Below are 24,699 nucleotides of genomic sequence, written 5' to 3'. Positions count from 1 at the left end.
ATTTTAAAGGTGTTCAGTGCACTTTATTAGTAGCAACATTCATTTAACCACAGTCATAATTACCTCAAAAGAAACAGGATGCAGCCAACCACATTGATGCAAATTGCTAAGAATTCAAGGAAAGGAAGCTTCTCAACTAAACTTTGAAGGACTTTCTTGCATTAAAATTTACTGAGTGCCTTAAGTTTAGTAGGCACTATGCTTTTGTTTCTAAGACTTTATTCAGGGTCTCAGGGGACCCACATGCTCTCTTAGTGGTATTGACAAATTCCCCTTAGTGATGCTGACTGAGGGTTAGGTGTAGATGTAATGATTTTGCACATTAATATTTTTATGGGATATGTGAATTTTTTTTAAAAAAATTCATAAGAAATCAGACAAATCAGAATCAGATCAAACAGGAACCAAACAATTTAAGTGACTTTCAAGATAGCTGATCGAGGGGGCTCATGCTGAAGATTACTCAACTGATAAAATCAGCTGCTATTTATAGCCACAGTATCCGCCCCTTTGGGAGCCATGAGCCCAAGAGGTGTACAAACACAGCAGCTCTATATTTAAACTCTGGGTTCTTTCCTTGTCATCCCTCCTTTACTATTTACCTTCAGCAGACCCAATTAGAATTAGGCAAATTCTGTATTAGTTTATCATAGGTATTGGATTTATTGGTTTCAATATATTTCAAGAATCTATGATTTTTTATCAGTGTGGGTTGTCCTGACATCAATGCAATTTTTCTTTCTGCTTTCCAATTCAAGGTTCCCTTTATAAGGTGTCTTTTCTTATTAGAATCTAAGCTTTTTAAAGTCTTTGTAACCCCAAGATTTAACATGGTGGGTGACACATAGGAACCGCCTAAAATTCATTTAGTGACCCCTTCCAGAATGGCATCAATGATTCTTCAGAATAGCTAAGGTCAAAAACTTCCATCATTTAGGCAACAAGCATTTTTTACTTATCAACTCCATGCCAAGAGAAATGGTCCTCTGTCAGGAAGAGCTGAATTCAAATCCAGCCTTAGAGACGTACTAACTGTGTGACCCTGGGCTAGTCATTTCACCCTGTTTGCCTGTTTCCTCATCTGTAAAATGAGTTGGAGAAGGAAATAGCAGACTTCTGCAAGATCTTTGCCAAGAAAATCCTAAATGGGGTCATGAAGAGTTGGACATGATTGAAATGACTTAAAAACCACCACTATAATAGTAATAACAGTACTCCCTAGACCTCAGTTTTTTCATCTGTCAAATGAGGGGTACATCAGATGGCCTCTGAGCCCTCTCTTCCTGTCTCCAGCTCTAGATCTAGGAATTTGCTCTACCTTGATGAAGTATTAAAGGAGGATTTTATTATTTTTGATGTCTTTTGTTTCCACATCCATATATTCATTTCCAAATATTTTTTCTCCCAACCACTCCCTAGTTATACCTTACACCTGGTTACACCTGTTACCTATAGGTAATAACTAATATTTGGTTAGGGTTTTACTATTTGCAAAGCACTTTATATTAACTCCTTTGATAATGAACAGAGAAAGGGGTGAAGGTATGGATTGAGAAAGAAGATAATATCCAGGAGGCAATAGTCTCCCTATTCAAACTCCCCTATTCAGGAGGAGGGATAGAAAAGAGGAAAAAGAAAAGAAATGTGGCTCTCGAGCTGGTCCTGCCTCTTAGACAGTTAGGGAATAGCTCAACAAATTGTGCCATATGAAGATAGTGAAACATTATTATACTGTTGTGGTTGTAATGGTGGGTGGTAGTTGTTGTTCAGGTCTGACTGACGCTTCATTTGTGATTTTTCTTGGCAAAGATGTTAGAGTGGTTTGCCATTTTCTTCTCCAGCTCATTTTACACATGAGGAAACTACAGCAAACAGTGTTAAGGGATTGTCACACAGGTAGAAAGTGTCTGAGGCTGAATTTGAATTCAGATCCTTCTGATTCCAATGCCCAGTTCTAGTTACAATGTCACCTAGGTGCAGTATTATGCTGTAAGAAATGACAAATTCAGAGAATCTTGTGGAATATGAACTGATGCAGAGGGAAGAGAGCAGAACCAGAACAATTTATATAAAGATAACATTGTAAAGAAAATCTGAATGCCTTAAGAACTGAATAACCAGTCACCCTTTCAGGAAACTGTGATTAATTAAACATTGATTAAGTGCCTATTATGTGCCAGGTACTGTGCTAAAAGAGGCAAAAGATAACCCCTACCTTCAAAAAGTTTACAATCTAATGGGGGCTGCAATTTGCAAACAAATATACACAAGCTAGATAAAGGATAAAGAGATAATAATTAACAGAGGGAAGGTACTAGAATTAAGAGAGATTAAGTGATGAATCCAATGCAATCCAATAAACATTTATTAAGGACATGCTTTGTGCCAAATATTGTGCTCAGAACTGTGAAGAAACAGTCTTCTTGGAGCTTACATTTGAATGGGGAAAGGAATCAAGGAAGGAGGTAGGGGAGATAGGAAGTAGAAAGGAAAAAGATGGAAACTGGACCTTGGGGTTGAAACCTGGGAGAGCAGCAGATTCAGAGTGGAACGAAGGTCTTTAAATGGCAGTCATTAGTTTAAATGCAGATAAACCTCCAGGTGTGGATTCATTTTGCTTAACTGTACTTGTGATATATATATATATATATGAGGTCCATTGCAAAGTTATGGATTTGTTTGATTTTAATGAACAGAAAGTAGTGGAAGGAAGATAGTAGAAGGAAGCACAGACAAGCAGGACAGTTTAGAAAGTAATGGGTAGAAGTTATTATATATGTCTGTGTAATATATGCATATATATTATATATGCAGGGTGTGTGTGTGTGTGTCTGTGTGTGTATACATCTTTTAAAAACAGTTTCATAGAATATCCTCTTTTTTTATCTGTTATGGATCAAAATAGTCTTTGAATAGCTGATTTCTTTAAAATTTTAATTTAAATTTTATTAATTTGTTATATTATTTTATGTTGATTTGTATAACTTAATTAAATTAAAATTTAAAATTTAATTTAAAAAGAGTAAGCACAAGACTTAAAGTTAGAAGCCCTGTATTTTATTCTAGGCTTCATCACTACTAGCTGTGAGACCTTAGCAAGTCCTTTCATTTGGTTGGGTCTCAGTGTTCTCACCTGTCAAAAAAGGGGACCCAAGACCCTTCCCAGCTCAAAAATCTATGACCCTTTGACTCTATCTGATACTCAGCTTCTCCATGGTTACAAACAGCATAATGATGTAAGCCCTACCTGTTTCACAAGATAGGTAAAGATCAAATGAGATCTGGCATTTAATATGGTCTTAATAAATATTTGAAGATGACTAGATAAAGTGTATGAAAGAGCTTTTTAAACTCTAAGTCACTAGAGTGACTGAGCCAAATATTTAAGGTATTCTTTTTTTTTTTTTTTTTTTAAGGATTTAAAAGGCTTAGAAGAAAAGTACCATATTATATTAGAACCTTGTTACCTTTCACTCAGAAAGGCACTAAAACAGAGCCATCCTTCCATTTCATCCTTCTCTGACAATCTTTTATTCTATATCAAACAGAAGACCAATATGGGCCATCTCGTTTGGTAACATTCCTTTTTCGGTCTCTGGGTTTTGAAGTATGCTCATGTGCTTAACGTCCAACACATATTTATCTAAACATATCAGTGAGGAATGCATGGCATTTTACAAAAGGCTTGGCCTGAAGGACTGGACCTAAGTGTGGTGGAAGGCAGAGGATGATAATAGAAGTATATATATCATCTGTCCATGTTGCTTTTTTTTTGACTTTCTGCTTCCCCATGACCCATTATCTGAGCATTTGTATCTAGTTTGACATATATTAATACAAAATCACCCTCATATGGCACTTTAAGGTTTACAAAGCACTTTATAGCTATCATTTCATCTAATACTCACAGCATCCTATGAGAGGATGCTATTATTATTAAAATTTAAAGATAATGTAATCCAACCTTTTCATCTTTACAGATAAAGAAACTGAGGCCCAGAGAGTAGAAATGTATACTTAGTATAAAGTCTGGCATGTATGTAGTAAGAGCTTAATAAATGTTGACTGACTGACTAGTTCTAGTAACAGGATCCAGGATTCAAACATAGACCTCTTGAATTCATATCAAGTATTATTTTCACTACACTAGAATTATTATTATTGCTTATTTTAAAAATGAAGACTTTGAGGCTAATAACTTGGCTCTTGTCACACAGCTAGGAAGCAATGGATCTCAAACCGAAATTCTGATCTCTTGCCACCAGTATTCATTACATTCACTCTGCCGTGTTCTACAGTGCTATAGAACATCAGAAGTAGCAAACAACTTGGCAGCAATCTTGATTTCACAGAGCAGGTGAGTCTTTACCCATACACTGAAGAATCTTCCTTTGAAATACTCTGCCTCCATACCCTGATCTCTTGGAATTTCCAGCTTCCTTTAAGATAGTTCAAATGGCCCCTCACCCTAAGTTTCTCTAATTTCCCATAATTGTTAGTGTCATTTCCTAGAAATTATTGTCTAGTTGCTTAATCTCTCAGCCTCGGTTCCCTCATCTGTAAGATAAAAAATAAAAACAGCACCTCTTTTTCAGATTTGTGGTGGGGATGATAATAGTCCGCATTTACATAGCATTTGACACTTGTATTCTCATTTGATTCTTACAACAACCTTATGAGCTAGGTAAGAATATTATCTTCAGGGGCAGCTAGATGGCACAGTGGAGAAAGCATTGCCTCTGGAGTGAGGCGGACCTGAATTCAAATCAGACTCAGGTACTTAATATTTGGTACCTCTTTGTCCCTGGGCAAGCCATTTAACTCCCATTGCCTTGCCAAATATATATATCCATTTCAAATAGGAGGAAATTGAGGCTGAGAAATATAAGTATAATACAATATAATAAAAATGTTTTAATTGCTCTCTGTTAAGCAGAGAGTAAATACTACTAGTTACTAATTACTTGTATTACTACTATTATTACTACAAATATTACTACTACAACTATTACTTCTACTACTATTACACCTATTCCTACTATTACCAGTTCCTACTACCATTACACTTACTCTTATTACTACTACAACTATTATTCCTACTACTATTACGCCTACTCCTACTATTACTACTACAATTATTATACCTACTCCTACTATTCCTACTACTATAAACATTACTCCTACTACTATTACGCCTACTCCTACTATTACTACTACAACTATTATACCTACTCTTACTATTACTACTACTATAAACATTACTCCTATTACTATTACGCCTATTCCTACTATTACAATTTTTTTTTAATAATTATAACTTTTTATTGACAGAATCCATGCCAGGGTAATTTTTTACAACATTATCCCTTGCACTCACTTCTGTTCCAATTTTTCCCCTCCCTCCCTCCATTCCCTCCCCCAGATGGCAAGCAGTCCTATACATGTTAAATATATCACCATATATCCTAGATACGATATATGTGTGCAGAACCGAACAGTTCTTTTGTTGCACAGGAAGAATTGATTTCAGAAGGTAAAAATAACCCAGGAAGAAAAAGATGCAAAGAGTAACATTCATTTACCAGTGTTCTTTCTTTGGGTGTAGCTGCTTCTGTCCATCATTGATCAATTGAAACTGAGTTAGATCTTCTCTTTGTCAAAGAAATCCACTTCCATCAGAATACATCCTCATAAAGTATCGTTGTTGAAGTATATAATGATCTCCTGGTTCTGCTCATTTCACTTAGCATCAGTTCATGTAAGTCTCTCCAAATCTCTCTGTATTCATCCTGCAGGCCATTTCTTACAGAAAAATAATATTCCATAACATTCATATACCACAATTTACCCAGCCATTCTCCCATTGATGGGCATCCATTCATTTTCCAGTTTCTAGCCACTACAAACAGGGCTGCCCAACCATTCTCCAATTGATGGGAATCCATTCATTTTCCAGTTTCTAGCCACTACAAACAGGGCTGCTACAAACATTTTGGCACCTACAGGTCCCTTTCCCTTCTTTAGTATCTCTTTTGGGTATAAGCCCAGTAGTAACACTGTTGGATCAAAGGATATGCACAGTTTAATAACTTTTTGGGCATAATTCCAGATTGCTCTCCAGAATGGTTGGATTCGTTCACAACTCTACCAACAATGTATTAGTGTCCCTCTTTTCCGGTATCTCCTCCAACATTCATGATTATTTTTTCCTATCATCTTAGCCAATCTGACAGGTGTGTAGTGGTATCTCAGAGTGATCTTAATTTGCATTTCTCTGATCAATAGTTTCAATTTCATCATCTGAAAATTGCCTATTCATATCCTTTGACCATTTATCAATTGGAGAATGGCTTGATTTCTTATAAATTAGGGTCAATTCTCTATATATTTTGGAAATGAGGCCTTTATCAGAACCTTTAACTGTGAATATGTTTTCCCAGTTTGTTGCTTCCCTTCTAATCTTGTTTGCGTTAGTTTTGTTGTACAAAGGCTTTTAAATTTGATGTAATCAAAATTTTCTATTTTGTGATCAATAATGGTCTCTAGTTCATCTTTGGTCACAAATGTTCCTCTAATTGATTTATAATTTAGTTCTTTATGTCTAAATCATGGACCCATTTCGATCTTATCTTGGTGTACGGTGTTAAGTGTGGGTCCATGCCTAATTTCTGCCATACTAATTTCCAGTTATCTCAGCAGTTTTTGTCAAATAATGAATTCTTATCCCAAAAGTTAGGATCTTTGGGTTTGTCAAACACTAGATTGCTATAGTTGACTATTTTGTCTTGTGAACCTAACCTATTCCACTGATCAACTAATCTATTTCTTAGCCAATACCAAATGGCTTTGATGACTGCTGCTTTATAATATAGTTTTAGATCAGGTACAGCTAGGCCACCTTCATTTGATTTTTTTTTCATTAATTCCCTTGAGATTCTCGATCTTTTATTCTTCCATATGAATTTTGTTGTTATTTTTTCTAGATCTTTGAAATATTTTCTTGGAAGTCTCCTACTATTGCTATTACTATAAATATTACTCCTAATATTATGCCTACTCCTACTACCATTACACCTACTTCTATTATTACTACTACAACTATTACACCAACTCCTACTATTACTACTACTACAAATATTACTCCTACTACTATTACACCTACTCCTATTATTACTCCTACTACCATTACGCTTACTCCTATTATTATTACTACAACTATTATGCCTACTACTATTACACCAACTCCTACTATTACTACTACTACAAATATTACTCCTATTATTACTTACTATTACTATCATAGCTACTGCTAGTATTACAACTATTACTCCTACTATTACTATTATGACTATTACTTCTACTAACTTTACACCTACTCCTGTTATTACTCCTACTATAAATATTACTCCTACTATTATGCTTACTCCTATTATTACTACAACTATTACTCCTACTACTATTATGCCTACTCCTACTATTACTACTATGACTATTACTCCTACTAACATTACCCCTATCCTGTTATTACTCCTCCTATAAATATTACTCCTAATACTATTATGCCTATTCCTACTATTATTCCTATGACTATTACTCTTATTAACATTACACCTATCCTGTTATTACTCCTTCTATAAATATTACTCCTAATACTATTATATCTATTCCTACTATTACTCCTATGACTATTATTCCTATTAACATTACACCTATCCTATTACTCCTAATACTATTATGCCTATTCCTACTATTACTCCTACTCTTATTACTACTATTACTATAGTATATTGAAATACTATTATCTATATCTACACACTATATTATATCTAAACAACTAACATAAAGTGCTTACTATGTGGGGTACATATAAAAAAAGACCCTACTCTTAAGGAGCTTGTCATCTACAAGGGGAAGACAACATACAAAAAGTAGCTAAAATGTGGAAGGAGAGAGAGAGAGAAGGAGAGTATGCTGTACAAGGAGTGGATGACAATGGGGTGCAACTCAAGAAGTAAAGCTGGGGGAAATGAAGGATTGGCTACCAGTTTAGAGATTTAGAGGGCTGTTCCCCTGCTCCAGCCCTCCCCTCACTGGGGTAGAAACAACTGAGGCAACTGATGTAGAGTAAATATGATTTGGTGATATTATCATTTTGATGAGGAGCATGTTGATGGGGAAGCCAAAGCTTAGCTGGGAGGAAAAACAGGTGAGCCCCATAATAAATAACCACAGACAGTAATTTCCGGGAGGGAGGAAGGGGAAGAGGGCACCAACAACTGAGGTCACCAGGAAACTCCTGGTGTGAGGTGACATTCGAGCTGAGTTTTAAATAGAACTAGGAATTCCAGGCGCAGGGATGAAGAGGCAGCATATTCCAGACACTGGAGCCAGTGGTGTAGCAGCGGGGGATGGAATGCCTGACCCAGAGAGGAGCTGATAAGCCAGTTGAGCGGGAATATAGAGGGTGTATGAGTCCTAATGAGACAGGAAGCATAGGTGGGAGGCTGACTGGGAAGGTCTCTAAGTGCCTGACAGAGAAGCCTGTACTCTATCTAAGAGATGAGCAGGAGGCACATGTCCAGGTTTGTGCGTTAGAGACATTAAGGAGGGAGCTGATGGATTTAGAGGGCAGAGTTCAGAGGCTATGGCAATAGGCAGGCAGCAGGTGATGAGGGCTTGAAATAGGATGGTAGCTGAGCTAACAGAGCTGCCAAGAAAAGTATCAGATAGAAGCAGTCCTGCTTCTCAGGCTGTCCTCAGAATCAGGAAAAGACTAGAAGTTTCTCTAAATGCAAAACTACTTTAAGTTATATATAGATATCCAAAGCTAGGGATCAAATATTATCTCTTCTTTGTCCTTTGATCTTTTAAATTTTGTGTCATTAAAAAGCATTGGACAGGAAATCAGGAAATTCTGGGTTCAAATTCTGGTCTTATACTCAATAAACTGAAACATGGGAATAAAAGCACTTACCTCCCAGTGTTATTATAAGGATCAAATAAGATAATAGCTATAAAGTGCCTCACAAACCTTAAAGTACCATACAAATGCTACCTATTATTATTATTATGACTTAGTTGACAGATAAACTTTAATTTATGACTAAGAACTTGAGGCAACTAGGGTGGTACAGTGGGTAGAGCATTAGCTCTAGAAGCAGGAAAACTCAAGTTCTTGAGTTTCAGATTCAGCCTCAGACACTTCCTAGCTGTGTGACCCTTGGCAAGTCACTTAACCCTGCTTGCCTCAGTTTCTTCATCTGGAGAACCATTCCAATATCTTTACCAAGAAAACCACAAATGAAATCAGGAAAGGTTGAACATGACCAGACAAGCCTGAAAAATAACAAGTGAGAACCCAAATTAAATGAAGATATAGTTTGACTGGTGTCACTGCAAATGTGGACGGAGGTAAAGATTTCAATAAATTTAGGAAAACACATATCAGCAAAAAATGAGATTGGTCAAATGTTTATACACTGTACAAAACATAAACTTATCAGTTATTATGACTTTGAGGAGGGAATCAATACTTTATAAACATAGCAAGTACAAAATATCCTCACCAAAAGTTAAATTGTTTATTTTTTGACAGAAAAGAATCTATTATTTACTAATTGGTTAACTAATCATCATTCTGAGTACAATCAGAACAACAATTTGTTAGACTGGAGACCAAAATCCTAAACAAACTAGGAGGGTAAGTAAAATTTAGAAGATATGACACACAATTGAGTCAGCTCCAACTTGACATATTTCAATAAGCAGTTGATGCTGAAAAAATGGGAAATAGATAAGGGAACTCACATTGACACAGATTGTTTTCATTTCTTAAGGAAGTCTATATGACATAAATCCATCGTCACAGTGGGGAGACCAGAAGCCTAGAAGCAGCCTTAGCCAGAAAATCCTGAGTCTCTATGCTAAACATCTAAGAGCAACATTCTGATTTAGAATGTAAAGAGCTTTGTAGAATCTTAGAGGAAATTGGTGTAAGATTATGAGCATTATTATTTCATAAAACAGCAAGAAGCAAATAAGGGAAAAGCAATTTACAGAAAGCTTGGCAGGAGACCTAAGTAAGCAAAGTCATCTCACAGGCATTTTAGAATAAAACTGAAAAGAAAAAGATAAATAGAAATGGAAAAGATTAGTGAAGATTTTAATAACAAATTCTTTTCCCCATTGACAGTGGGATCATCAAATTTGGTCTCTGACATCACACTTCCAGATGTGCTTCAAGATATTGTTTAAATGGCATTGAAGAAAACAGAGACAGGAAGAACAGCTGGATTGGGAGAATCATAAAAGAGGTATGAGCTGTTTGAAGGTGACACGATCTTAAGGGCCCTTAGGGATCATTCCCAAGGTATTCTGAAAGAAGTAAGGATATTAAAGGCTTTTTAAAAAGCCCCATTCCATTCTTATTGTTCTCCCTAAAAGGCAGATGGAAGAATTGTAATCACTATCAACTATATTTGTTTCCTTTTTCTCATGGATATGATAAAACCATACAAAATTCCTTACAAGTTATCACAAAACATAATCTTACTTGATGAATATATGATTATTAATATCAAGTAAACACAAAATATGGAGTTATATGTACAAAGGTATTGACATGACCATGGCAAACTCTTATAGTTAAGGTGAATAGGATTCTGTCCTTAATGGATTTCAAATGGAAGAGGGATTCCCTATCAACAGTGAAGTTATCCATTTGCTTTTGTTTCTGGAGGCACTGTGTTGATTCCATCAAACTCCGGCACACTGCAGAGGCTCCTACATCAGATCCTTAAAGAAGGAATAACATATTCACTCAGTTGTATGGGACTGGATAGAAGTGAGGGCCGAAAGGCTCGAAGAAAGACGATAAAAGAGAAGAGGGGCTAGAAGGGAGGGGAGGATTGAGAGCAGGGTGAGTTAGAAACATTTCTTTAAAAAAAAAAAAAAAAAAGCTTTTTAGGGGCAGCTAGGTGGTGCAGAGGATAGAGCACCAGCCCTGAAGTCAGAAGGGACTTGAGTTCAAATCTGGTTTCAGACACTTAATATTTCCTAGGTGGGTAACTCTGGGCAAGTCATTTAAAACCCAATTGCCTCAGGGGAAAAAAACAAACAAACTTATTTTCAAATTAAATGCATAGATAGTTTTCAACATTCATCCTTGCAAAACCTTTGTTCCAAATTTTTTTCTCTCCATTTTCCCTACTCCCTTCCTTAGATGGCAAATAATCCAATATATGTTAAATATATGTAATTCTTCTATATATATTTCCACAATTATCATTCTGTACAAGAAAAATCAGAAATATCCATATTTTTAACAACGATAAGCTTCCACAGATGCTGTATGACTATAAATCATGGAAGGCCATAGTTTCCAAGGAATTCAAGTTGAAAGTTACCAATAGATGCCAATGAAAAACTGAATATGAAAAAAAGATAGCATCCATAGAAGGTGGTAGATTAGTGATGTGGTGAGAGCCACATCAATTGATGGACAGCTCATGTGGTGACCATGCACTATCAAGTAATCTAGACCATGGGCTCTTAATTTTTTTTTTTTTTTTTGGATCGTGAATATCCTTGAAATTCTGGGAAATTCATTGGTCCTTTTTCAGAAGACTTTTTACATGCATGAAATAAGACATATGGGATTACAAAAGAAAACTTTTAAAATAAAAATGCAAATTTTTTTCCCTGCCCAAGATCATGGACATTCTAAAATCTCTACACAGACCCCTTGGAATTGATGGAACCCATGTTAAGAACCTCTAATCTACAGAAGAGTCCTCAGCATGTGTAGTGGATCCCCTTTAGAAGACTATTGAAACAACATAAAAGAGAGTCACATAGGATGAGAGAATTGTGATCTGCATCTTTGAGATACCAGATCCATCAAAATTTTAACAGAATTATTGAACATAGGCAGATGACAAAACCTGGCTGTTGGATTAGGATAGAAAACCAAACAAAGGTATAATTAAGGCGCAGTTGAAGATGGACCCTCTTCTTTTTTTTTTTTGAACAGACTATAAACAGCATAGGATAATTCCTATAACCAAGTATTCTGCAAAGAGCAAAAGCACACGATGCCTAAGATTGTATGCTTTTTTTTTTGTTTGTTTTTTACTTATGAGAGAATCTCATATTGGGAGGAATTTGATGACCAACTGAAGAACAATTTTTCAGTGTGAGAAATTGGTATGAATTGAGAAACATTGACTTATGTGGGTGAAGAGGACAATGAAGATGGGAGTATCCTGAAAAAGACTTGGGGAGAAGCATATGAAATAGAAGAAAAGGGAAGGAAAGATCAGAAAGTCACTAATCACAAGGAGGGAGGGAAAAGAGGATAAATGAACAGGATGGAGACTCAGGAAGTGAGACGCAAACTAATTCCCCCTTTGAGCCCAGATGGTAAGAGTCAGACAGAAGTGGGAAAAATCCCTTTCCCAGGTTTCCTGTTATATTTAGGCATACAGCCAGATGTCTTGAATCACCATCACTTGTCAGTTATTCAGTCACTAAGGATTTATCAAGTACCTACTATGTGCCAGCTATAGTGTTGAGTACCTGGATACAAAGAAGAGCAAAAACAATCCACTCCTTATTCTCATGAAGTTCATAGTCCAATGGAGAAGACTATGTACAAACTAGATATAGACAAGATAAATTGGGGAGGATCAGTTAGAGAGAAGGGACTGGCATTAAGTAGGGTGAGGAAATATTTTCCATGGATGATGGAATTTAAACTGGGACTTGAAGGAAATCAGGAGGTGGAGATGAGGAGAAGCATTCTCATTATTAGTAGGAGAAGAAGGGGGGAAATGTCGGTATGTATGTCCCAAAGAAACTAAGAAAAGCACAATAATGATAAATGACTTTACAAAGGAGTTTCCGTATATGATCTCCTTGGATCATATGGATAAGTACCTGGCTTCAAAACCAGGAAGGGTTAGGTTCATATTCTATCTCTGACACATTGGCTGAGTGACCTAGAGAAAATCTTAATCACTGAGTGCTCCAGGCACTGTAGAAGCAGGACAAGTCATACTCACAGGTTTCTATTGCTTTAGTAATAGCAGTCAGGTTGCACTATGATTGTGGATATATGGGGGCTTTGGGCCTTTAAAAAAATTATTATTCAGTAGTATGAGGGAGTGCTCTCTGAAAGTTGTCATGAAGAATGCTTTCACTTGGATAAAGATGTTTCTGTTGGTTGTTGATGACAAATTATGGTTGTAGAACAATACTGGTAGATGCATACATATAGCTATAGGTTAATAGGTGACTTTAACGAACTCCACTGAGTCCACTGGTCTTGACCCCATCTGAGTAGTTATGGGTCCATATCCACTTACTTGATGCTTTTAGATGATCAAGAATATATATCAATATGTCCAGAGCCCATGAGGAAGCCGCTTTGAGAGATGAGCATCTGAAGCCATGGGCCCTTAGGACAATCAAGATTGTGGGGATGGGGATGGCTTTGTCACCTTTTAGGAAAATACTTGCCATCTCCCCCAAGGAGAAGAAAAGAAAAACAAAACCTATTTATAAACAAGTAGGTTCCATTAAAACAGATTTTCCATTTGGAAATTTGGGTCGGAACTATATTGTAAAAACAAGGATAAACTGAGAAGTGTCCAGAGAGCAGATGGCCAGGATGACCCTCAAAATCATGTCACAAGAGGATTCTATAAAGGAACTGGGGGAAAGTTTGGTCTAGATAAGAGAAGACTTTATGGGAACATGATAGGTATCTTTACCTATTTGTCATAGAAAGGGAGAAGAACTATTTCACTTTAAATAATGGGTAAAAAACTAGAAAAATCCTATATTAGGCTTGACATATGGAAAAGTTTCTAACAACTGAGCAACTCCAAAATGGAATGGGCTGCTTTGGGACTTAGTTGGATACCTTTCAATGGAAGTCATTGGACTGATCAGAGGTCAAAGGCTAGAAGGAGCCTCAGAGCCCATATTGTTTTATCGGTAAGGAAAATGGAGATTTGCTTAAGGTTATTCGGGTAATTCCCTAGGGGAAACTGGGTAGTCCAATGGATAGAGTACCTAGCCTGAAGTCAGGAAGACTTATTTTCCTGAGTTCAAATGTGGCCTCAGACACTTCCCAGCTATGTGATCCTGGGCAAGTCACTTACCCTGTTTGTTTCAGTTTTCACATCTATAAAATGAGCTGGAGAAGGAAATGGAAAACTGCACTAATATCTTTGCCAAGAGAACCTTAAATAGGGTCACAAATGAACAAAAACATTCAGGTAATAGGTGGTTAGGCTGTGGGCTCTTTTCACTGTACTACATTTGCTGGTCATCAAGTATACCTGGAAGAGCCCTTTGGGGGCTATTGGATTCTCTGCCAAATGAGACTGGAAGGCCTCTTAAGTTTCGGGTTGCTTCAGAGAGTGTATGATTCTATAATCTGGCAGCCCTATAGATTGTATTGTTATTATCACTTCATGCCACAGATTTCTTTCCATTGAGCCTAAGGAAAGAATGATACATATTAATGGAGGTCAATCCTTTATACCATAATCCAAGTTCTAGAGTATCTCAAGTGCTATGGGGTGGAAACTTTCCATTCAATGTTTGGGGTGAGCAGGACTCCTAGGCATGTTTTTAAGTTGGGGCTCAGCTCTGTGCCAGCTCTGGTATTCTAGTAAACAGAACACATCCTGTTTAGCAGGATTTACATCAAACATCATTCCAAACTGTTTTGCAGTGATTGCTCTTAAGAAATAGAAAGGAGAGGTAGTTTAGAGTGGGGGATGGAAAAGGAACCTTAGTGTCTGGAAATCCCAAAATCAGATCCCTCTAACATAGGTGATATGACTGGGTAAGTCCTTTAACTCCTCATTCTCTGTTCTTTTTCCCTCCTCTCTCTGTAGATATATACATATAATTGCATATATACATATAAATGTAAATATATACACATATACATATGTGTGAGTGAGAAAAGTGATCCCATCTTTCTTAGATCAATTTTAAGCTTTAATAACTTAAAACCAAATTAAAACTTTTGGGACACTGTGTGTGTACATGTGTGTATATGTATTTGTATATGAAAGAGAAATATGCATGTTTATCTGTATCTCTATATATACATACATATCAGTATCTATATACACACACATGTTCAAATGCTATATATACATATAATACATTATATTTTTACATGCATACATGTGTGTATTGTATATACATATATACACACATATCTATCCATATCATCTGTAATTTATTAGCCACAGATTCATTGAACTTTTCTGGAAGAAACAGCCGTGGGGGTAGGAAGGGATGTCTAAAAAAACCAAACATGCAGCCCTTCTCTTTGCTTTCTATATTTAAGAACAAAAGTTCAAATTTCCATATTATTTTAAGGTTTCTAAAGTACCTTTCTAACAATAACTCCTAAGATATGTAAGGCACATCAACATTCTCATTTTATGTATGAGGACTCTGTTTTTGGCCTACTGGTATAATGCACAGAGTGCTGGGTTTGGATCTAGGAAAGGATTTTGAATATTAGCTGTCACAAATTATATAACTCCTGGGGCTCAGTTTCCTCATCTAAAAATGAGGGTGAGAGTTGAACTAAATGAACTTTCAAGTTCAAGACCATTTTTATTGGGTATAGAAAGCAGCTAGAAGAGTCAGCTTTAAACACTATTGGGCAAACGACTTAAACCTTGTTTGTCTCCATTTCCTCATCTGTCACATGAGCTGAAGAAGTAATGTCAAACTACTCCAGTATCTTTGCCAAGAAAACTCCAAATGGGGTCATGAGGAAGTCAATCGCTACTGAACAACAAAATTAGTGAGAGGATTCTCAGTAATGTTGGGCTGTATAGTCTTTGAGGTGTATTCAGATTTGAAGATTCAGTAATATATGGATCCATATAACATAGTAATACAGTAATATAGGATCCATTTGTTAATGAGCATTTATTAAGCACCTACTATACAGTATCAACCAGGCAATGTGCTAACTGCAGGGAATACAAAGAAAATGAAAACCAAGTCTCTTTTTTCTAGGAGCTCAGTTTAACAGGGAAGAGAACATGCAAAACAACTTTGTACATACAAACAAGACACAAAGCTAGGAAGTGTAATGTGTGATTTTTAAACCTAGATCCTTTGACTCCAGGGCTAGTGTTCTGTACAGAGAACTTTAAGCCAGAAAACCTGTTTCTTTCCCCTACAGAAAATACAATTCTATGCACATCTAACTTTAAAAGGGTTAAGATAACAACAATAGGTAATCTTTCATATATTACTTTGAAGGATGTAAAATATTTTGCATCTAATATCTTTAGTTGATTGGTTAAATTGATATCTGATATCTCAGCAACCTAGTAGATACCATTATTGTTCCCATTTTACAGATATGGAAACTGATGAGTAAAGTGGCTGAGAAGGATTCAGTGACTGGCTTAGGGGTCCTATGTCTAGTAACAGTCTGAGGCAGAATTCAAACATCAGGTCTTCCTGATTTCAAAGACTTGCAATGTATATATAATGAAAAAAAAGAGGCTTTCTAAACAAAACCAACAAAACCTTCCTCAAAAGGTGTTTCTATATGAAGTTCTTCATTGATCCCATTGGATAACTTTGGGAAAATGCAGCAACTCTGCCAAACTCTCTGAAGAGCAGTAATTTCTTGCTGTTAAGAAAGCATCTCCCCACTAATCTAATTTTCAAGGACCAGCCTCATCATACTCTCTGAGGAACCAACACTCTTATTCTAATGTCCCTTTTAATGATTAAACTTAATTCTGAAATTTCCTTCCTTCTGAACCTCTTGCCTTTTAAGCAGGATATTCATGTAAAACTTTAGAATGCTCACTAATTTAACTATATCAACTCCCCCCACACACATATGCATTTTATTTTTATATGTATATTAACTTTTTAAATATACATTTCTTTATGAATCATGTTGGGAGAGAAAAATCAGAACAAAAGGGAAAAACCGTGACAAAAGAAGAAAAAAAAATGTGAACATAACATATGTTAATTTACATTCATTCTCCATAGTTCTCTTTCTGGATGTAGATGACATTTTCTATCCAAAGTTTATTGGGATTGCCTTGGAAACAGTTTTTTTTTTTTTTTTTAAGCGAGGCAACATGAAGGTGGTATATAGAGAACTAATCTCAAAGTCAGAAAGACCTGAGTTCAAGATTTGCTACTGATATGTACTGGTTTTGTGATCAAAAAGTCTCTTAACCTCTTAGTACTCTGGTCAACTCATGAATGGATGAATGTACCATTTATGTAGGGCTTACTATATGGAAAGAAATGTAAAGAGAACTGAGGATACACATGCTAATGGTGAAGACAAAACATTTGAAAGATTGCAGCTGCAAGTTAGATGGATAAACCTATTAGTTTTTGAGGTGTGATGGTGAAACAGATAATACTTTTTCCTTAATGTTATTTCCACTAATAAAATCATATTAGTTTCCAGGGGCTGTTAGGTGGCACAGAGAACCAGCCCTGGAGTCAGGAGGAACTGAGTTCAGATACAGCCTCAGACATTTATTAGTTTTGCTTATATAGTTCCTGATTTTCCCTTGGCAGATAGATTCCCCAACATTTTATACTCTTGACAAGTATTTTAAATGGAATTTTTCTTTGTATCTCTTGCGGTTGGATTTTGTTAGTGATGTATAAAAATGCTGATGATTTACATGGATTTATTTTGTATCCTGCAACTTTGCAGGATTATTCTAATAGGTGTGGATTATTTCTAATAGCTTTTTAGTTGCTTCTCTAGGGTTCTCTAAGTATACCATCATATCATCTGCAAAGAATGATAATTTGGTGTCCTCATTACCTACTCATAATTCCTTTAATCTCTTTTTCTTCTCTTATTGCCAAAGCTAGCATTTCTAATACAATATTGAATATTAATGGTGATAGTGGGCAACCTTGTTTCACCCCCTGATCTTTTTTTTTTTTTGAACTGAGGCAATTAGGGTTCAGTGACTTGCCCAGGGTCACATAGCTAGGAAATGTTAAGTGTCTGAGGCCAGATGGCTGGTGCTCTATCCATTGTACCACCTAGTTGCCCCTCACCCCTGATCTTTTGGGGAATGGTTCCAGTTTATCCCCATTACATATGATGGTTTTAAATAGATGCTACTCAAACATTTATTAGATCTATAACCCTGTACAAATCCCTTTATCCTGATTGCTTCCAAGAAAAAAATCATGATAGTGAATTCCAAATTCATTCTAAGCCAGCTGTGGAATAAGTCCTGGGACAAACTATAAAATTCTCTTTAAAGAGAACCTAAGGACTTTCTTCTGAATGATCACAACAGTGAAGTATATGTCAGTTATTTAATTAAATGGACAAATATCCACTTTATATAACTATTCAATGACAGTGATATGGTGGTGATTTATATAGAGTTTTAAGATTTGCAAAAAGAAGTCAATAAGCATTTATTAAACATATATACTATGTGCCAGGCACTGTATTGAACACTAGGGATTCAAAGAAAGGCAAAAGATAATTCCTGCTTGCAATGTTTATAATCTAATAGGTAAGTCAACATGTAACTTATGCAAACTGGATCTATCCAGCCTAAATTGGAGATAAGATCCAATGTGCTTTACATATGAATTTCTCAATAGCCCTATAAAGTAGAGACAACATTGTTGTTGTGGTTGTTGCCAGATAATCCAGATTAAAAAACTTGTCCAGGGTCACATAAATAGCTAGTGTCAGGTGTCAGAGGCCATATTTGAATTCAGATTTTTCTGACTTCAGGATTGGTTTTCTATCTACCTATTCTATCAATTGCACCCCTTAGCTAGCTCAAGGCACTCTTTATTTTTATAGATAAGGAAATGGAAAATAGATGACTTTCTGGGTCACACAGTTACCCACAAGCCATCCCTCTTCCATTTTATTCCCTAAAAGCCTGAAAATCATTGGGGGAAATAAGTTATGAATACAGTTAACTAGGTAAATACTGAGAATTCCTTTTATCTGCTCTATTGGACCATAACTTTCTTGTATCTTAACCTGTCTGATCCCATTTCCATCTTCTTAAGATGAAAGGTTGGGATAGATCAGAGTTCTTAACCTCCTTTGAGATGTGAGCCCCTTAGGCAATGTCTGATGAAGACTTTGAATTCCTTTTCTGAATAATGCTTTTAAATGTAGAAAATAGGACAGGGGAAATGAATCATATTGAAATATGGTTATAAAAATATATTTTACAAGTTCATAGACCTGCAGATTATGACGTCTTTTAATAGATGGTCCCTAAGATACCATCTAGCTCTAATATTCTATATTGCTATGAAATTTGAGTCCCTATTTTCTGCGATAAGGAAAAATTTTCTTTTTTTGGCTGAGGCAATTGGGATTAAGTGACTTGCCTAGGGTGACATAGCTAGTAAGTGTTAAATGTCTGAGGGCAGATTTGAATTCAGGTCCTCCTGATTTCAGGGTTGGTGTTCTATCCCCCTCACCAACTGGCTACTCCCAAAAATCTTCTAAAAAAAGAGTTTAAAACTAGAATGAAGTGTGTTTTGGGAGGATTGATTACTCATTATTGGGAGTCTTAAGAAGAGTCCCCAGTAGAATATAAGGTCCCCTTGAGAGAGTTTTTCATTTTAGTTTTTTGTATCTCTGGTACAAAAGTGTGGTACCTAGTGCATAGTAAGTAGATATAGTAAGATGCAGCCAGGTGGCAAAGTGGATAGAGTCATGGGCCTGGAGTCAGGAAGATCTACATTCAGATCCTGCCTCAGATACTTCCTAAACTATGTGGCAAATCATTTAATCTCTATTAGCCTCAGTTTCCTTATCTATAAAATGGGGATAATAATAGCAACTACCTCCCAGGGTGGTTATGAGAATCAAATGAAATATTATCAAATGAAATATTTGTAAACAAAAGCAAAACATAATTTTTTTTGCATTTTAATATAATTTTAATTTACTTATTGTATTAAAGCTTTTTATTTTTAAAACATATGCATGGATAATTTTTTAACCCACTGACCCTTACAAAACCTTGTGTTTCAAAATTTTCCCTCCTTCTCCCACTCCCTCCCCAGATGACAAGTAATCCAAAATAAAACATAATTCTTTAAATTTTTTTTTTGGGGGGAACAATTGGGGTTTGGTGACTTACTCAGAGTCACACAGCTAGGAAATATTAAAGGTCTAACAGTGGATTCTAATTCAGGTCTTCCTGACTTCAGGCCCAGTATTCTATCCACTGCATCATCTAGCTGCTCTGAAAAAGCACTTAAACTCCTATCATGTACTAGGCATTGAATTAACAAATGTGTCCTTTAATGCTTTATGATTGTTCTCCACCATTAGAATATATATTCCTTCTCTGCTTCTTTGAATTCCTAGTTTACTTAAAATCTCAGTTCAAAAGTCACTTTTCTTGAGTTCAATTCTAGCCTCTGACACTTATAAGCAGTGTGACCCTGAATAAGTTACTGAACTTTTGTTTGCCTCAATTTCCTCTTCTGTAAAATGGGAATCATAACAGAATGTACCTCTCGGGGTTGTTGTGAAAAACAAGTGAGACAATAATTCTAAATATAATAATTCTATAATTTAATTATATATATGTAATTCTATATATATATAGCATTGTGCTATATATAAATGTATATGTGTAAATATATAAATATGTGTATATACACTTACTCATACATATATACACATGTATATATATGTAGGTATTAAGTACTATAGAAATGTTATGTTACTATTATTCTCTCAGTTGCTGTGTTTCTCTCCAATACTTTACATATACCATCTATGTATTTTGTGTTTACTTATCTGTATAAACATTGTTTCCTCTACAGAATTTTTTTCTTCATTTTGTGTGGCTGGTGCCACAGAGCAGAGGTTAATGTTTATGTGCTTGACTTTTGGGTTTCAGCACTTAGCACAGTACCTGGCACACAGTAAGTGCCTAATAAATGTTTATCATTGGATTCATTTGGCTAAGTGAGAACTTGTGAAGGATATTTTAGACAGAATTCATGATGTGGATTGGGATTGGACGAGATAATGTTTGTACAGTGGAAGAGCCCTGCCTGGATTTGGGATTAGAAGACTTGGATTCAAATTCAGAAGGGGATTGGGCACAGAAAAAGTGCTGAACATGGAGTAAGAGGACCCAGTTACCAATATTGCCTCCACCATTTATAATCAACATGGTCATAAGCAAGTCATCTTTCCTCCCTCATCTGGAGAAATGCTCCTTTCAAATCTAAATTATTTAATCTCAATTATAAACTTCAGTTTTTCCATCTATCAAATGAGGGGGTTGGAATATGTAGCCTCTAAGATCTTTTCCAATTCTTTCACACTAACTACTTGTGTGACCTGGGACACTCACTTTTTCCCCTCTGAGCTTGTTTCCACATCTGCAGATGGAGAAAACTGAACCAGTTGACCTTTAGGTTAACTTCCAGATCTGGATCTGAGATCTAGGCTTTGCCATTAACTTGCTGTGTGACTGCTCTCTCTGGGTCTGAGTTTTCTTATCTATAAAACGGCCTATGAGGCCCATTATGTTTATTACACATTTAAATTTATAAATGGAGTGATAGATGGATGGGTAAATGGATGAATGGATGCAGGGAAGGATGGAGGGAAAGATGGATGAGTAGATGAGTAGAGGGAGAGATGGATGAATAAAGGGAGAGAGCAACACATGGAGGGAGGGAGGAATGGAGAGATGGTGAGAGAGGGAGGGAGTATGGATAGATGGGTAGGGGGAGGAATGGATGGATGGAGGGAGGGAGATATGGATGGATGAAGATGGGTGAATGAGGGACGGATGGAGAGAAGGGAATGATGGATAGATGAGTAGATGGAGGGAGGGTAGCATGGATGAACACATGGCGAGATGAAAGGATGACTAGATGGATGAATGGAGGGAGGATGAATGGAGGGAGGAGGGAGGGAAGAATGGATGAATCGATAGGTGGCGGGGAGGAATGCATGGATGGAGACGTGGTGAATGGATGCGTGGAGGTCGGGAAGGAGATTTGAGTGGACGCCTGCGATGGTGGCCTCTCCTCTAGCCATTCCATAGAACAGGAACTGGGGTTGCTAGTTTCCCAAAGGTCGGACCTACTTCACTCCCCCAAGGGCGGGGTGCAGAAAGAGGCGGGAGAGGAGGGGGGTAAAGGAGAGGAGAGAGGTGAGAGGCGGTCTCAGCTACTCCCCGCCAGGCTTGCGTCATTTCCGCCCCCTTCTCTAGCTGGGAGGCGGAGGGAAGCGGCCCTTGCCTACAGCTCGGGCCGGCTGAGACTACATTTCCCGTGGGGCCCGGCGGCAACAACGGTGACGGCGGCACGGTGGCGTCGCCCGGAAGTGAAGCCCGGGACTTCCACTCGTGCGTGAGGCGAGCGGAGCCGGAGACGAGACCCCGAGGCTGAATTCCGGATCAGACAAGATGGCCGGGCTGCCCCGCAGGATTATTAAGGTAACTGCCATGGCCGTCTTCTTCCGCCCCTCTGCATCCCCTCCGTCTCCGCCACGGCTCCTTCCTCAGCTCCGCGGGGCCGGCGGCGGCAGGTCGGATCCGGGGCCTGGCCGGAGCCGAGAGGGGTTTGGCCGGAGCCCGCCGGGGCAGCGCGCGGGAGGCGCCGGGGACTTCCGGCGGGGTGCGGCGGGTCGGGCGGTAGGGCCGGAGCCGCGACTCGGGCTCCTGGAGGGGGCCGCTTCGGGCCTCCCCGCGCGCGCCCGCGCCTGCGCGGCCTCGTCGCCGAGCTCGCGCGTCCTCGGCGGGCTCCGGGCGGGCGGGAGCACGCTGCTGGTGGCAGCGGCGGCGAATGAATGGGCGCGGGTGGGGCTTCCGTACGTGGCCTCCAGCTCCCCGGCCAAGCTGCCACCGGGCCCAGAGTTCTCGTGTCACACATGGGGAAACTGAGGCTCGCGGTAGCGAGGCGGGCCCCCAGCGGAGGCCCGAAGGCGGATTCGAACCCAGCTCCTCCCTGCCGCCCTAGTGCCCGACGCCCCTTTCGTTGGGAGGGGCCGAATTCCCCTCCCCCACTTCACTTCCTCCCCAGCACTGGAGTCAGACTCTAGAGTTCCTCACCCCCTGTTTTGGTGGTTCCCGCCAAGCAGCCTGCCTCGATCACTTATTTATCGGAGAGTCTGGGCCTGGGCCCGGGTCCGAGGCAGAACCATCTCGAGCCTCCTCTCCTGTCTCAGCCCCGCTCTTAGTCAATGCCTGGCTCCCCAGTAGGCGATTACTTCGAGGGGTTAGGTTGGATTAGGTTGGGTTGGGTTCCACCCCCCAGCCGTGCAAAGGCCGGCGAAGGTTAGTGCCGGAGATTCAATTATTTAGCGCCTATTGGGTGCTTGGCTTTGATCGAGGGTCGGGTGTGGCACCAGGAGGGACCCTGCTCTTGAACAGCTTACAATCCTACCGGGGTGGGGGGTGTGTGAAATAGTCCTTGACAAAAGTCGGTATAGAGAAAGAAGATGATCAAAAGCTCGAACCAAAGAGGGGGAGGGGCACTGGAATGCCACCCCCAGCCGAGGCGTAATGGTCAGGGCTCCTGAGAAACCTCCTGGGACGCCAGTTAGCTGTGTCACCCAGGCACTCCATTCTCACTGGGGCTCAGTTTCCTCCTTTGTAAAATGGGGGAGTTGAATGAGATGATCTCCAAGGTCCTTTTTAGCTCCTTTGGTCTTAGTGTATGCTAGGCACAGGAGAGTTTATTGAGAAAAGCCAGGGATCCCCTTATGCCTTAGCTTTGCAGAATTTTTTGAGGGAAATAGAATGAATGGCTGTTTTTTTTTTTTTTAATTTCAAAACATAGGATTTTAATATATCTTTTCTTCTTGAGAGACATTAAAATAAAATGCTGTTTAATTTCTTTCCATTCAAAGTTTCTGTGGTTTTCAGTGATTGCCATTGGCTTCCATTACTATCACTCCTGGCTGATTTTCTTTGACTCAAAGAGGGACCTTCCCCAGCACCTGGTACAGTGCCTGGCCTATAATAAAAGATTTAATAAATATTTAATGGCCCGTTGATCTCCCAGTTCATCTAGTCATGGGATCGTTGATGGTAAAGTTAAAGATGAAATTGGAAGGACCTAAAGGACCTGCAGAGACTATGAGCCCAATTCCCTCCTTTTCCAGAACTGAGGTCCATTGAGGGGAAAGGACTTGCTGCACAATAAGACACTGGGTTTGAGGCAAGCCATGAAGCTACCAAGACCAGTGACCTCTTCAGATTTTTTTAAATGATGATCCTCTTGTTAGCTTTTTAAAGTAAAAATTTACCCTGAATATCACCATCTTGATGCTATTTGAGCTGGCTCAAATATAATCCTAGGCTAATTTTTTTCCTTCTCAGCTTATTTATTGTAATATGAATGAAGTATATTAAAGTATGGTTCAATGACTACTTTACTCAACACTAAGGTGACTAAATCAGGATTGTTTCCTTTAACTGTACCTGGTGTATGAATGCTTGTAATCTAATCAATAATAGGCCTTTGGATTTATAGGAACAGAGAACAAATTACAAAATAAAAACCAATTAAGAATAACTAAATATTAGCTAATAATAGGTACTTAATGAGAGCTTGCCATTCAGAATATTGTATAGTGTATTTGTTCCCTGATTTTATACATAGTCATACACATAGATAATA

At 38.1% G+C, this 24,699-nt stretch overlaps 1 protein-coding gene across 1 annotated transcript in view; it reads left to right on the top strand.

The window, feature by feature from the left end:
- UBE2N (ubiquitin conjugating enzyme E2 N) overlaps nucleotides 1-24,699 on the top strand; it is an 88,567-nt gene that overhangs the window by 3,783 nt on the left and 60,085 nt on the right. The window contains exons 2-4 of the mRNA XM_051963676.1: nucleotides 4,218-4,357; nucleotides 10,193-10,313; nucleotides 22,287-22,511. Coding sequence (XP_051819636.1) covers nucleotides 22,482-22,511 — 30 coding nt within the window. The 5' untranslated portion in view covers nucleotides 4,218-4,357; nucleotides 10,193-10,313; nucleotides 22,287-22,481. The remainder of the gene's footprint in view (nucleotides 1-4,217; nucleotides 4,358-10,192; nucleotides 10,314-22,286; nucleotides 22,512-24,699) is intronic.

Source organism: Antechinus flavipes, chromosome 5, assembly GCF_016432865.1.
Source record: "Antechinus flavipes isolate AdamAnt ecotype Samford, QLD, Australia chromosome 5, AdamAnt_v2, whole genome shotgun sequence".
NCBI classification, from domain to species: domain Eukaryota; kingdom Metazoa; phylum Chordata; class Mammalia; order Dasyuromorphia; family Dasyuridae; genus Antechinus; species Antechinus flavipes.
The sequence above is the reverse complement of the archived record's forward strand: the minus strand, read 5'-3'. Positions and strand labels throughout refer to the sequence as shown.